The sequence below is a fragment of the Polypterus senegalus genome, chromosome 12 (genome assembly GCF_016835505.1).
Source record: "Polypterus senegalus isolate Bchr_013 chromosome 12, ASM1683550v1, whole genome shotgun sequence".
NCBI classification, from domain to species: domain Eukaryota; kingdom Metazoa; phylum Chordata; class Cladistia; order Polypteriformes; family Polypteridae; genus Polypterus; species Polypterus senegalus.
The window spans coordinates 63876588-63891282 of NC_053165.1; the positions used below are offsets into that span (position 1 = coordinate 63876588).

Below are 14695 nucleotides of genomic sequence, written 5' to 3' on the forward strand. Positions count from 1 at the left end.
AACGTACCTAGAGTGTATGGATTGATTTTTACCATTGTGGTCATCAAGAAGAAAGAGACGTATTGATAGTGCTTTCCGATTAGGCCTGTTGTACATGTGAGAGGAATCACTGTTACTCGGATGTTTTATGTTTTTAGGTGCTCACAGCTGTACTTCCATACTAATTTGTTTAATTTTTATAGATTGTGGAAGAGACAGACTCAATACTTTTCAATTCCTTACTTGAGTCAATTTATTTTTATTTATAGAGCACAATTAAAACAAGAGAGGTCAACCAAAGTGGTCTACATATGACACATTCTGTGTGTCAGCCATATCTTACAGTGCTATTAGTGTTACTGTTGTTCAGTGAAGTGACAAGGCAGATAAACCATAGCAAATTATATTGACGAGTTGCCCTAATGCATATATTTACATTTTTGGAAGAAAGTCAAGTTTAGCAGCATTCCTCAACAAATGGTACCTTTTACTTCTTAGCCAAGATTCATTAAGTAAACAAAGAACAGACTTGGATACAATATAATAGCATTAATTAGAGCACGTTTATTTTGGAACAAAGTGATATTTCCTTTTTCTTTTTTTAATGTTTGTGTTTGGGTGCTAGTTTTAAGTTTATGGTTGTTATACTGTATGTAGCAGATTAGACACCACACTTTGGGTGAAATGTCTTCAGGTCCCGGTCCAATTATGGTTTCTCTAGGATTCTGATAGTGGAAATCTATAGTTGGATTTGATTCGGTAACAATAGGTACTTTATAAGACTTCTATCATAGGGGTTTGGGAAGCATCCAATTTTAAGAGGAAGCGAGATTATATTCAGAGTGTTAATTTTATAATCAAATGATGCTGCTTGTCTGGTGGTCTAATACAGGAATCATGCAGTTCTGCTGATCTATTTTGAGGTTTTAAAAAAATTCCAGTAATAATGGAGATCATCTTTTTTCAATGGTTTTTTTTGTTTGTTTTTTTTTTTTTTTGCTGTTCCCAAAATATGTCCCAGTTTTTCACAAAAGCTATGAGTTTAGAAGCATATCGTGTTGCTAAGGAAGGTGCTGGACTCGGTTGGAGTCTTAACACTTAGCCAGTGATTTTGTGAAGCTTTCTGTTACCTGTGCCAGCAATTTTAACATTATTAACAGTAGAATTGCCAGACGTGAGTCATTCATTTGTAGTATCAACAGATACGCCGCTGGGTTCTGAGTACCTATTGTGGGTTTTAAATGGCAGCCTAGGTACCGAAAATCTAGCTTCTGTCTGATTATAACTCGCTGACTTTGTGTCACAATTGGCTCTGCTGGTAAGTAAGATATGTTAATGGTTTTGGATTTTTCCTGTGGGCCTGTGCTGCTCATTCTTGCACTCAACCGTGCTATGCAAGAATATACAGTATTTCTTAAACTATTGTATGAATTCTAGCTTGAAGTGAATGCAATGCGTTTTACACCATGTTATGCCATCTTAACATTCAATACTTTGAAGCTAAAGCCTTACAAAAAACTTAAATTAGTTCTAAAAGAAAGGTGTGCTGATTATTGGTGATTAAACAGTTATCATGTTTAATTGGCATGTAGTTGTTGTTTAAGATTATGGACATCGGAGTATAAGAAACCAACATTACTGAGTTTATTTTACATTCATTTTGAGCTTTTATTTTTTTGTAGTCTCTTCATTCAGGCAGTTGTTAAATTAGCTTTTTGTTTTGCATGTCGGACTGAAGTTGATAGGCTCTGAGATGACACTTCACCTCTCACTCAGAGTGTCTTTTGATTTGTCTTGATCATTGTGTCCTTTAAAATAGAGCCCAATGTTTTTGCAGCTGCCAGGGATAAATAATATTCTGGGATGAGCTTATTTTCTGGAGCATCTTCACTAGTTTAGGTTCCTCACTTAAAATAATGGGACCTGGAGAGATTGAGGCCAAGTCATGATGCCTGAATTATCTAAACTGGGTTAGGTCCCAAATGTTCATGTGCATGTGTACTTTTCTCCTGTTATGCATTTTCTGGAAGACTAAAATAAAAAAAAGATGGAATCAGTCTTTTAATGTAATCTTAATGTATGATAGTTGTTAGAGTGTATTTTTATACACGGTCAGGGTAGTTTTAAAGAAGTTCTATACAAATACAATTTAATCCTTGAAATTTATTTTCCCTTTGGTCCCATTAGTTCTTCCTCATAGCCCTAAAGTTACTAGGTGGGAAGGAGTGTCTTACAACATAAGAAATTTGATAAATGAGAGGAAGCCATTCAGTCCATCCAGCTCATTTGTTCTGATGTCTCATTCAGGTACTTCTTAAAAGTTGTCAAGGTTTCTGCTTCAACTACATGTCTCAGTAATTTGTTCCAGATTCCATAACTCTTTACGTAAAGGAAGTCAATGATATTTCAAAGTATAAATTATTTACCACATGAAGTTGTATTCTAAAGTGAAACATCTTTTTTGCATTTTAAAAAGTATCGTGCTTGGGTCTTGCAGTTTAAAATGGGTAACAAGGGGAGGTGGTTCAAATATGAAAATAAAGCCTTTAAACTTACTGAATACAGGTAGTCCCCAGGTTATGGACGTGCGAACGGGGCCGCAACTGCAACACATCCGCCTCAGTAACTGCCGCTCCGTCATCTTCGGCCTGGGGACGCTGCAAGCGGTGGCTGGAGGGGGGTGATTTCGTTGCTCGTGCAGTGTAGTGTCCCTTGGGCGACTCCTGGCAGCAAGTGATTTCACTGCCCGCCCACCACACATGGCTGCCCTGTTCGTTCTTAGTGGGTGGCTGGTAATGCTGCAAGCGGTGACCCCATTGTGGCTGAACGGAGGCCATTGAGGGTGAACAGGGCGGTGGGGGGCAGCATTGTAGTGTGCCTCGGATGGCTGCCTGTTGAATGGGGGCGGTGGTGGGTGATTCACTACACGCCTTTCACCGCACCTTGTTCGTTCTCGGTGGGCGGACACTGCAGGCAGCATACTGGAGTGGAGGTGTCTGTGAGGTGGGTGATGAACCCCCTCACTGCCCCCATTCATTCTCAATAGTAAGCCTGCTTGTACTGTTACGCACATAGCAGGAAGTTATCTCTTGTCAGTACATCAGACGTGTTGACGACTGGTGCCTTCCTGCTGTGAGAGCGTGTACAGTGCTGTGCAGAAGCTGTAATCTTTTGTCTTCACCCTTCAAGAATGTCTCTGAAACACAAATCTGATGCAAGTGCTGGTGATACAGTAAAGAAGAGAAAAACCATCACCACTGAAAATAAAGTAGAAATAATAAAAAGGTCAGAGAGAGGTGAAACTCCATCATTCATTGGCAGAGCACTTGGCTACAGTCAGTCAACAATAGCATTTATTAAAATAATGGACCTGTTCTGACTTACATACAAATTCAACTGAAGTACAAACCTACAGTCTCTATATCGTATGTAACCCGGGGACTGCCTGTGCATTGATTTTTTTTTTTCTGTTAATTGTGTCTTCAGATTGAACTTATTGTAAATCAGCATATGTGTTCCATTTAAGGGAAAAATTAAATAAAAAAGCTATTTTAAAAGAAGAAATGCTCTGTCTTTTACCTCACTGCTTGTGTCCTGGAGAAATCGTTTAGTTCCTGGGACATGGTGGTGTTCATTAATTCTGCAATGAAAATTAAAGAGTAGATTTAAAATTCCTACAGAGCTTCCTCATCATATCATGGGCTTGAGTTAATGTCTATCAACAAGAAACCGTGAAAGTTACTTGCTTACTTGTATCCTTGGCAAGACTGCCTTAGCATGTGCGCTATAAAATTAGATAACTGGTTTGTTGGGCTTTAACCTGTTTAATCGCAGCCTAACTACGACATAATTTGCCTTTTTGTTTCCTTGGTTTATTTTTTATGATGAGTGTGCGTGACACACTGCAGAAAGTACGTAATGCTAAGTGTTAGTTGGTTTGCAATTGGCATTGGTTTTATTAAAAAATCTAAGGCTTTGATTTGAAAAAATGTACTGTCACGTGTGCAGTAATCCCATACCACGAGTTTGGTCTGGGGTTTGTAAGTTCAGTTAGGTAAACACCATACAAAAATGAAAATGGCATTACAATGTTTGTCACTCACTTGGAGCAATTAGCCCACAGCTTGTGTTAGTTTCTATTTGGAGAAGAGAGAATGTACTACGGAGAGTAGACCGAGCAAGTCACAGGTGAAGAGTGCAGTGCTTGAAGGCATCATGCTCCCAACGTTTCAACACATGTAGCAGACCCAACAATGTATCAAAATGTGGCAGTACGTCGTTCACTTTGATTGATGTTGATATTCATTGAAACCTGCACCATGTCTGTAGCCAAAATGAGCAATTCAGCGTAGAGCTCTACTGCATATGAGATGCGATTTAGAAAAAACAAAACAGATTTGAATTTGAATATGCCATCAAATCACTGTGTGAAAAAGATGTTTGAGTAAGAATGTGGCACCGGCACTGGCTTATGTTTTAAATGAATGCACAATTACAATAATTTGATGGCAGTAATTGCACTTGAATCAGAGGATTTCGTAATATAGTCCTAGCTCTGTTGCTATATGAGACACTCAATACACCGGCAATGGCAGAAAAGGAATCATAATTGGAGAAGGAGGGAAAGAAACAGTCTCAAGTTGCAGTGAGGCTACGGAAAGTTGGCAGTTGGTGATGTATCTATGGGGAAATGTCAAAATTCGACTCCCAGCAGTCTCTGTGAGCAGGTAAAGAGGCAGGAAATGTATCCTTACCTGTATTACTTCTGTTTTTGATTTGTTGTCACAAATATGCCTTGGCAACATGTTTTCTTAATTCAAAGTTTTTGAAGGAGCAAACTGGAATCTTTAGTTTGTTTAAGGTTTTTGTTTTCAGGTTTGGACCGATGCCTCTAGAACTTACTCTAAACCATAAGAACAGGCATATTAATAAAATTATTTAAAAAAACAGTAACGGTGCACTGAATACACTTGACTTGAGCATTCATATTTTTCATGCTGTTTCTCTGTACATTTAACATTCATCTGCTCAGAGGTTGATCCGCTTGCTGCTTCCTGAGCAGCTCTTCTTTTCTCCACACTAGCGGCCCGCTTCCTCTCTTCTTCCCTCGGCATCTTTTCGCATTAAAACTGATTAAGTTAGTTTTTGTGTTGCAATTACTTAGTACATTTTCTTTAATTTTTCAATTAAGCTGGCACTCAAGTCTTCAATCTGCCTCAAGAATGACTTAAGATATGAAGAGGTAGGGGAAGTGACGGCAAAGGTGGTAGGGATGAGAACGGCGCCCGTACACATGGCCACGCTGGTGGCTGCTGCCGAGAGTTGATTCTACAATAAAATAAAATAAAAAGAGGAATCACCATGGAGGTCAATCATCACCTCGAACGTGGACAGTATACGTCATGTTGTATATGTGTTCTAAATTTCAGGTCAAACAATTTGTGAGCTAAAATCCTGGACAGACAAACGAACAGCCGCGGTAGCGTATTATAGAAGAAGATGCTTCCGTTTAAAACACAAATTCATATGACAAATCACTATATACACCGTGGATGTGAAGAAATTATTTTAACTTGAATAATATCAAAATTTCCTTTTAAGGTTTTCTGTTGAGTATGACTGGATGATCATTTAAGAAATGGGCAAAAATTTTATTTGACAAGACCAATTCTGTCCCAAGTAAGAGTTAATGCAAATTACATCCCTTTTGGTGACGATACTTCTAACACTGTTCATTGGCTAACATGTTGGAAGGGCTCCACCTTATTGTAGACTAGCCATCCCCGCGGCGTCGCCCGCGTATTAGTGAAACAGGACAGTGAGAATGACCCTTCCCAGCTGCCTACTCCTGACGTCCCTCTTCCCCCTCCCCTCAGCCCGCAGCCTCTGCCTCGGATTAGCGTGAATACATCGCTCCTGCAAGCGAACTATGATTCTTAGCACAATGAGAGAAGTCGCAAAATCAACCAGATTGTTCAAGCAAATCCTAGAGAAAAAAAAAAGATCTGAATCCATTAAGTAGTTCTATTATTCGCTAACTAAGTGGAGTTAAGGTTACGCCCCGAGGCAGACGCGCGAGTGAGGAGGGCCCTGCAGCCCGATGAGTTTCTCTCAGATTTGCGCTAATAATTCGGTACCGCAAGCGAACTATGATACTTGGCACGATGAGAAAGCCGCAAAATCAACGGAATGTTCAAGCAAATTACAGGAAAAAAATCTGTTAAGTAGATCTGTCATGAAAAGCAGACAGACAAACGGGTCTTAAACTATAAGAAATTTTGCACTTGGACCACGAAATTTTATATTTATATAAAAGTATGGAAGTATGAAAAATAAATAACCAACAAGCTTTTAAGTGTAGTTAGCGATAGAGAAGTGGCTAAGCAACCCAGTTTGGTGATCATCTTTAATTGACTGACTGGATTGTTTGTCCATTCAGTTGACATTGGTATCTAGATGCACACACATGAGATCATAGAAGTGGTCATTTTCTCTTCTCACTTGACTGACAAACTTGCTTACAAGCAGATTTGTTTATTTATTTATTTATTTTCATCAGAAGTAGCAAAGTTCATTTAGGGAATTTTCTGACCTAGAAAAGTAACAAGCTTGGCTATCACAATGTCCTTTTCACAGCACACAGTGTACTCTGAATGTTCCTTTTCCTCTCTCGTTCCCAAACATTGCAAAGTATGAAGTGTTGAGTCGTTTGTATTCAATTTGTGTCCTTTTTATATCTGCTTTAAGCACATAAATACAGGCATAAGTTTGCCATATTAGTTGACAAAAGTAGCTCCCAAAAATTCAAGCAGCAACTGCGTAACCAGATCGTGTATCTTGACAGCATGTAAAATGTGAAAGCACTGTTGACAGATCATCAACACTCTTTTAAATTTCCTTTTTTCTTTTCTGTTTGCAGGATCACCAGTCCTCCGGAGAAGACATGGAGATCTCTGATGACGAGATGCCTGGCACACCCAATTCCGAGTGTTCCAAAACTATAGTGGTGAACTCTTCAGTGCCACAGCCCATAAGCATTCCACTCCCAGGATTCCCTCCTCTTCCGCCTCCTCCTCCTCCTCAAACTGGATTCCCTTTGCCGCCACCTCCCCTTCCTCCCCCTCCCACGCATCCAGCTGTTGCAGTTCCTCCTCCACCTCCACCACATGGTGTTCCACCACCACCCCATATTCTTCACCCGATGCATCATTACACACCTGGCATGATGCCTATTATGCCTATGGACCTCATGAGCTGCCTGGGTCATCAGTGGAGTGGCATGCCAATGTCTTTCCAGATGCAGACACAGATGTTAAGTCGAATGATGCAAGGCTACAGATCATACCCATATCCTCCCTTTATTACTGGAGGAGGCATGCAGTTTGGTGGCCTGCATCCTTACCGGCCTTATGCAATGACCGCAGAATCCGGATTAGTTCATGGGCAGCCCTGGCCTCCCTTACCCAAGTTTAACCCAGCAGTGCCACCACCTGGATATGAGCCCAAGAAGGAAGATCCGCATAAGTCAACTGTGGATGGAGTGTTGATGGTCATTGTGAAGGAGCTGAAGGCCATCATGAAGAGAGATTTAAACCGCAAAATGGTGGAGGTGGTTGCATTCAGGGCTTTCGACGAGTGGTGGGAAAGGAAAGAACGCTCAGCCAAGGTAGGTTTTTAAGAGGGCAGCAGGCTGCTGAACCTTCCCTGACATCACTAGTTGGTGCTAATATATTTTGTTAATGGGTGAGCATCTCCTTATTCCCTCAGTTGAATATATACCTTTACCATGGAAGATGCCAAATGATTTTTATGTTCACCAGAAGCACTTTAAGTGAATTTTTAAAGAAAGACACTTCTCTTTATCTTTGTTAGGTTAAATCATTCATTTATTTAAAGTTCTGTTTTTTATTCAGGGAGTGATTGAATAAAGAATGTAGAAGAGTCAAGACACTTCCTGGCCGAATACATTTCTTAGTGTATATGAGATCAATTTTAATATTAAGTTCTTCTGTTATGTGGTGACTTGCTGTGGTTTTTATCAGTTCTCCTTCCTTCATTAAGGCTTACTACTTGGATTTTTATTATGTTTGCCTTATTACTTTGTAAAGAAGGAGGCAGTGTAACCGACATCGATTGATTAGGACTGTTTAATCAGGCAGTGACTTTCACCTAAAATGTTTTGCTTAACATACTTCAGATATAAAGAATAAGACTCGCCTTAGCATTATATTCTTAAAAGAACTCTATGATGCACAGCGCTACCTAAACGAGAGTTTTCTCTTGAGACTTCATTTAATTTAGGGGTAGCAGGTGTTGGGTGATAAAGCTTTGATATCTGAGCCATGTTTAGAGGTGCTAGCTACTTTAATTAGGATAAAAGCTGTTTATCACCGGTCACAGTCTCCTTAAAATGTGGTGCCAGTGCATACTGGGCCATGCCACAGACACAGTGCTGCTTTTTGACCGGAGAACTATACCTTAACAGGAATTGACCATGTTGTTAAAGTTAGATTACAGCTCCTGTTTTTTTGTAAGGATTTAGACCTGCAATTATGAAACCAATTAAACTTATCAGTAGGATGCTAGAATTCTTCCAATGTTTTATTTTGAACTGTAGAGATTACCTTTGCTTTAAAGAAGCATTGCTGTTGATAGGAAGCATGCAGAATATCAGGTCATTTATCGAAGTTCCGCTTGGAAGAGAAGTGTTTTATGGTTACCCCTTCAGGAGGGCAGGTCATGACCGTTGTGTTTTGGGATGCAAAATTTAGTAGACCTTATTCCATATGATGAAACCATTAACTCATATCTGTGAAGCGTCTCGTAAAAAAAAACTGCAGAAGCACTTAAAGGGAGAGTTTAACTTCAGAAAAATGTTATTGAACACCTCCTTCACAGCTCACAATGCAGAACAGCACCTAACACGGAAAACACAGAAAGCAATCCTAAAACGTGGATGTACTTCCTTTACATCATGCATCCAAGTCTTGCTCCTACCGGTTTCCACCTCTTTGGACCCCTAAAATATTCTATCTGAAAAAGGTTTAAGATGGATGACTTGATTGTTGAAGTGGCTGCAAGTCCATCATTCAGACTGGTACAAGAAGGGAATACATGTTCTGTTTTTTGCTGGTGCTAGGCTGTTTAAGTTGATGGAAATTATGTGTAAACATGAGAAGTACAGCAAACCTTTCTACTTAAGATTAGGGTCCTACAATTCTAGAGTAAATACTAGCAATAAAAAAGGTGCAGTGCAACAATACAAACACATTGGAAAGGATTTTTGATATATCGCAAAATGCACAGAAGTTACAGATTTAAATTACCCATTAAATTGTACAAGGCTATAAGAGTATTATTTCCTAATATCTGCCTGTTCTGAGACATTTTTCTGCATGTTTAACTTTCCAGGCATCCCTTACACCTGTTAAGTCAGGAGATGGGAAGGATGAGGAAAAAGAAAAGCCGAAACCAAAGGAAGCAATCACATCAAGCCTTCTGGAAAACTGGAATAAAGGAGAAGGGTTGGGCTACGAAGGTATTGGCCTCGGGATTGGCCTGCGTGGAGCTATTCGTTTGCCCTCCTTTAAGGTGCATGCTCTTTTCTGTCTTCTACTTCTGCACTCTATTGAGATGAAACACAATAACTGCAATTGTAGAAAACCACCTAGGCCACTGGCATCAAATTTGTCTGGTCTATAATACCAAATGCATAAAATCTGAAATCTTTAATTTGCTCTCATGCACAGTAAAGGTACCTTGGTTGCATACTTCTCTTTGTAATTAATTCATTTATTTAGCTATGTTGTTTTTCTGTATGTATTTATTTAGTTATGATTGGGATTTTCTACACATTAAGTCACCTTGATACAGTCAACGTCAACATGTATACTACGTGCAGTGGCGTAGCATGGGTGTCAGCCACCTGGGGCGGAGGAAAATTTCGCTGCCCCCTTATTTAGGTATTTCAATTTAAAAGACTAAAATATACAGTAATTCTCTGCCGCCCACTAAAAGTGCTGCCCGGGGCCGGCCGCCCCCACTACGCTACGCCATTGACTACATGGTCTTACAATAAAGTAGCATTCCTTATAATACTTAATATCATAAACAATGTCTAATACTGCATATCTATGCTACTTGAGTATCAGCTTTAAAAAAAAAAAAAAATGTTCAGTATTACTCATCTCTTAGCTCTAGAGAACACATTCAACAGTGATCTGCATTTAAGCACTGGCAGATATTATTATGTAGTACCACAATTACCACGTTCACTTGAAGAGTAACCTTATTCTTGTATATTATATTAGAGTTAAAAACCAAGTTTTTTTCTGTCTTTCCTAAGTTTTTGCTTTGTAATCAAAACAGTCTCTTTTATATACTTTACTGTTGTGATTTGCAACCGGCAGGTCAAACGGAAAGAACCTCCAGACCCTACTACCTGCGGTGATATAAAGAGAGTTCGTCCCTCTACCCCAGTGGATGATGAACTCGAAGATGAAGGTTAGCTTTCTCTTTTCTTAATATCCCCTTTTTCTTGAATCTCTTTCTATGGTGCTTGAGAATGTATTTATGATGTATGGTTTTCCATATCAGAATCAGAAAGGGACAGAGACATGACTGATAACAGCTCGGAACTGTCAAAGAAAGATATAGATGGCATTGCAGTCAGGAGGAGACATGCCAGGCCTCTGGAATTGGATAGTGAGGGTGAGGAAAAAGAGGAGACATCTGGGAAAGAGGAGGAAGATTCTTCCTCAGAAAAGGAGGATGAACAGGATGAACATGGAGCCTCTGTAAAGTTGTCTTCTGATAAGGTAAGTCTGGTTGGAGGCTCAGTTTATTTCTGGAAGTAGAATGTCATGTTGTCACTAGAGAGAGAAATTGGGAGCATATGCGCTGATAAGTCATAGTCACACCCACCACACAATGAATCACCTGGATCCGGGACCCAAGCACAGCAGGTGACACCTCAGCACTACACTGGTTACTTCTAAGTAGACTTTGTTTTCAACATTTAAATATTAGCCAGTTTTAGCAATAATCTTTCTAAAAAATACATTCCTGCCTCAGTGAAGTTGCATTTGTTTCTCCTCAGTTAGCTTAGTGTTTTTCAAAATTCTAGGTGGAAAAAGACTTAGATGATGAGCAAGCGGAGGAGGAGGAAGAAGATGATGATGATGAAGAGGAGGAGGAAGAGGACGATGAAGAGGATGACGATGGCGATGATGAGGAGGAGGAAGATGACAGTGATATTAGTGAGAAGGAAGATATTGACTCTGATGATGGTGAGATGCTGATCAGAACCATTGCATAACTTTGTCTCTTACTACAGATTCCGGTTACAAACACCCATTTATATATAGGAATATAAATAAATAAATGATCTGCTCAATAATTGTAAATAATTTATAGTTTGTGTTATAGAATGCTCCAGTATCTGCTTTAAATCAATATTTAACCCAATTTTTTTTGTTTGTTACTTAGTTTGTGCTGTTTGTATTGATGGTTTATCTCATGTTTTTGTGGAGATGGTGGTCTTTAAAGGGCACCCATAATAGCAAACCATATCAAAATGTCAATGAAAAAATTCCCTTATAACTTGTGTTGCATTCTCTACATGTCTGGTATCCAGTCGTAGACTTTTAATGTCCTAAGCACTTGTATTTTGGCAAAAGTGTTACTGAAGAACTCTTTTATGTGTGACAGTGGAGTGCATTCATACGAGAATGAATGTAAGATGCCAGATGTAGTTGTTCCATGGTAGCATGAGTGTACTTTATTTATTTTACAGCTGAAGTAAGCAGGCTCTCTTACAAATGTGAACTTTCTACATCTGAAGAAAGTGACTTGTCCTCGGAGTATGAATCATCTAGTTCAGATGAGGAAGAGGACGAAGATGAGGACGAGGAAGAGGAGGAGGATGAGGATAGAAAAGCATCTTTGGTGTCTGACTCTGATGAAGAATGTGAAAAAGAAATGGAAGTGCAAGAAGTGAAGCCACCAACGCCTACCGCAATTGGGCCTTGTATAAAAGAAGAAATTTGTATTGGAGTCGAACCATTCACTGATGCTAAAAACGTTTTGGGGGAAATGGTTGCACCAGTGACGAGGATTGAGCGGGAGGAAGAGGAGGTGGTGTTAGAAACTAAGGATAATAAACTTTTGGAGGCGGTGGAGACTCCAATAAGCATAGAGCTCATCCAAGATCTGAGACCACCTTCTCCCAAAGGCGTACCAGGTATGAAAATAGCATTTTTTAAAAGATGTTAGTGATGACCAGTGATTGTTCAGTTTCTGGTTGATTTTCCACTTATACCCCCCACCAGTTATCGGACTCCAGTGTTTTCAGATATACTATTCAAAGACCCTAACCAAACCTATACCCTCTGTGCCAGTTGCTGCCCTTCTTGGGTGATACATCAGTCCTAGAGTACCTATTGAGGCTGAATATTTTCAACAACACATAGAAATATGCTTGTAAAGTATAGAAGTGAACGTAGTAAACATGAGGAATACAATTGGGTGCATCCGTAAGTAAGGTCTCAAGTATTCACAAGGTTGTACTGACATTTATATTTGCATCCAATAAACACTGAAATGAATTCCCTTTTCCTAGAGTTATGTCCTCTTCTTACTTAGTCAGAGACTTTTTCCTGTTTACATTACAATAGAAGGTAGGCCTTCATACTATTAAATTTTCAGCTAGCTGCCTCCATGCATCCTAACCAATTGAGTGACCTTCAGCTTTGCCATCAGGGTATGCAAAATGTGTGGAGTGTTTTTAGTTTCTCTTAGTCAGATCTACTACTGTATTCCTTTGTCATTCCTTTACAATAACTAGAAATTGATATTCTTGTTTTTGGCCACACAGATCATTTGTTTTGTTAGGCTCCCTGCTTTTCATAATTGGCTGAATAAAATTTCACCTTTACTTTTATACATAGTTTCGAGTCTTTACATTAAGGCACATTCAGTGTTCAATGGCCATAGTATACAAGGGATGCATTTTGTCTTAAATTATACAGTACCTCCACCTGGAACATTTGAATTATTTCAATGTAAATCATGAACTTTGGCTAAAAGTTATTTTAGAGTTGACCTGATAATCATATGTGTGTGTTTTTTTTATTTTTATTTTTTTTGCAGAAGAACCTGATCCAGATGTAGAAATGGAATCAGAAATTCCTGAGGCCTCAAAGGTGGAGCACCTAGAGGACTTGGGCAGTTTGCGTCCACCTACTCCCACAGGGTCTTTGGCAGATAGTGATCAAGACATGCGAATTAAAAGCAAGTTCTCGTCTCCAACTGTCGAAGAAGAAGAGAGCCTTCCAAGAACTCCAGGCCAAGAAATAACAGCTCATTCTGATTCTGAAGTGCCTATTGCCAAACTGTTGCCTTCATGTGCTCTTCCTCCAACTCCAGGCAAAAAAGTAGAGACATCCTTAGTTCCTCCAGAGCCTCTCTCTGAGCTTCCACTTCCCAGCAAGCTGATGATGGAGGATGACTTACCAAGGACTCCTGGTCGAGATTTACTTGTTAAATCTAGTAAGAGCCTGGCAAAATCCCAGAGCACAGAGACTGTCCCTGCCACACCTGGTAGTGATGGTCCCATGACAGGAAATAGTCTAACACTAAGCTCCCCACACATTCCTGGAAGCCCCTTTTCTTACCCTTCTCAATCTCCTGGTGCCAGTAGTGGTATTCCCCGAACACCAGGTAGGGATTTAATCTTCACTCCCACCTTCCCGGAATCTTCTGCCACAGGTACCCCTGTGACAACCAGTCTATCCATTCACAGAAAAGGCTCCTCTGATAGTTTTGATGGCAGGCCATTGTTTAAAGAGCCTTGTATTACATCACCGCATGTAAACCTTAACAGCTTAATCCCCTCTGTTCCTTCATCTGGTGCTCCTTCATTCACTTTCTCCAAGGACTTCAAGCAGCCAACATCAGACCCCTCTGTACTTTTTGAGCCTGTACCTAATTCAACTTCTATGCCAAACAAAGAGAACAGTGTAAGAGAAGTCTTTCAGGATTATGAGGATACAAAGATCTTCTCTTCAGAAGACACCCCTGCTAAAAAGAAACCTGGAAGACCTAAACCAAAAAGGTTTTCTCCACCACCTGTTTTGTCTCTGGATGCCAACTTGTTCAAAACTACAGAGTCTCAGGCTCATACTGTACCAACAGAACAGGCACTAAAAGACTTTTTTATGGCTGACGTAAATGCCACACCATCTGCTGGTGGAGTCCGAGATCCCTCTTCAGTCGCTCTGGACTTTCGGGAAGAGCGGGGGAAGGAGGAGTTGGTGGCCTTGGAAAAAGTCCCCTTTCAGGAACTGGAGAACAAGCTGGTTGAGAATGAACTAGAGGAAGAGAAATTAGTACAGAAACCTCGCAGGCGGTGGCGCAGGCGGAAGCAGGAGGAACTACTTTTAGCCCTCAGCACGCCAGATTTTTCTCCCCCCAGACCCATCTTCAGACCCCGCACAGACTTTGAGGAAATGACCATATTATATGACATCTGGAATGAAGGCATTGATGAGGAGGACATCCAGCACCTGCGAATTACCTATGAGAGAATGCTTCAGGAGGACAATGGAATGGACTGGCTCAACGATACCCTTTGGGTCTACCATCCTCATATCCTTTTTTTAGTCCTTGTTTGTAAGGAGACATATGCACAGTCTAATAGGCTCAGTTATGGCCACGT

At 40.1% G+C, this 14695-nt stretch overlaps 1 protein-coding gene across 1 annotated transcript in view; it reads left to right on the forward strand.

Annotated features, from left to right (window-relative positions):
• LOC120540822 (histone-lysine N-methyltransferase SETD1B-like) overlaps window positions 1-14695 on the forward strand; it is a 66884-nt gene that overhangs the window by 41982 nt on the left and 10207 nt on the right. The window contains exons 7-13 of the mRNA XM_039771900.1: window positions 6899-7645; window positions 9391-9570; window positions 10389-10482; window positions 10576-10796; window positions 11105-11267; window positions 11774-12220; window positions 13129-14625. Of these exons, the coding sequence (XP_039627834.1) occupies window positions 6899-7645; window positions 9391-9570; window positions 10389-10482; window positions 10576-10796; window positions 11105-11267; window positions 11774-12220; window positions 13129-14625 (3349 nt within the window). The remainder of the gene's footprint in view (window positions 1-6898; window positions 7646-9390; window positions 9571-10388; window positions 10483-10575; window positions 10797-11104; window positions 11268-11773; window positions 12221-13128; window positions 14626-14695) is intronic.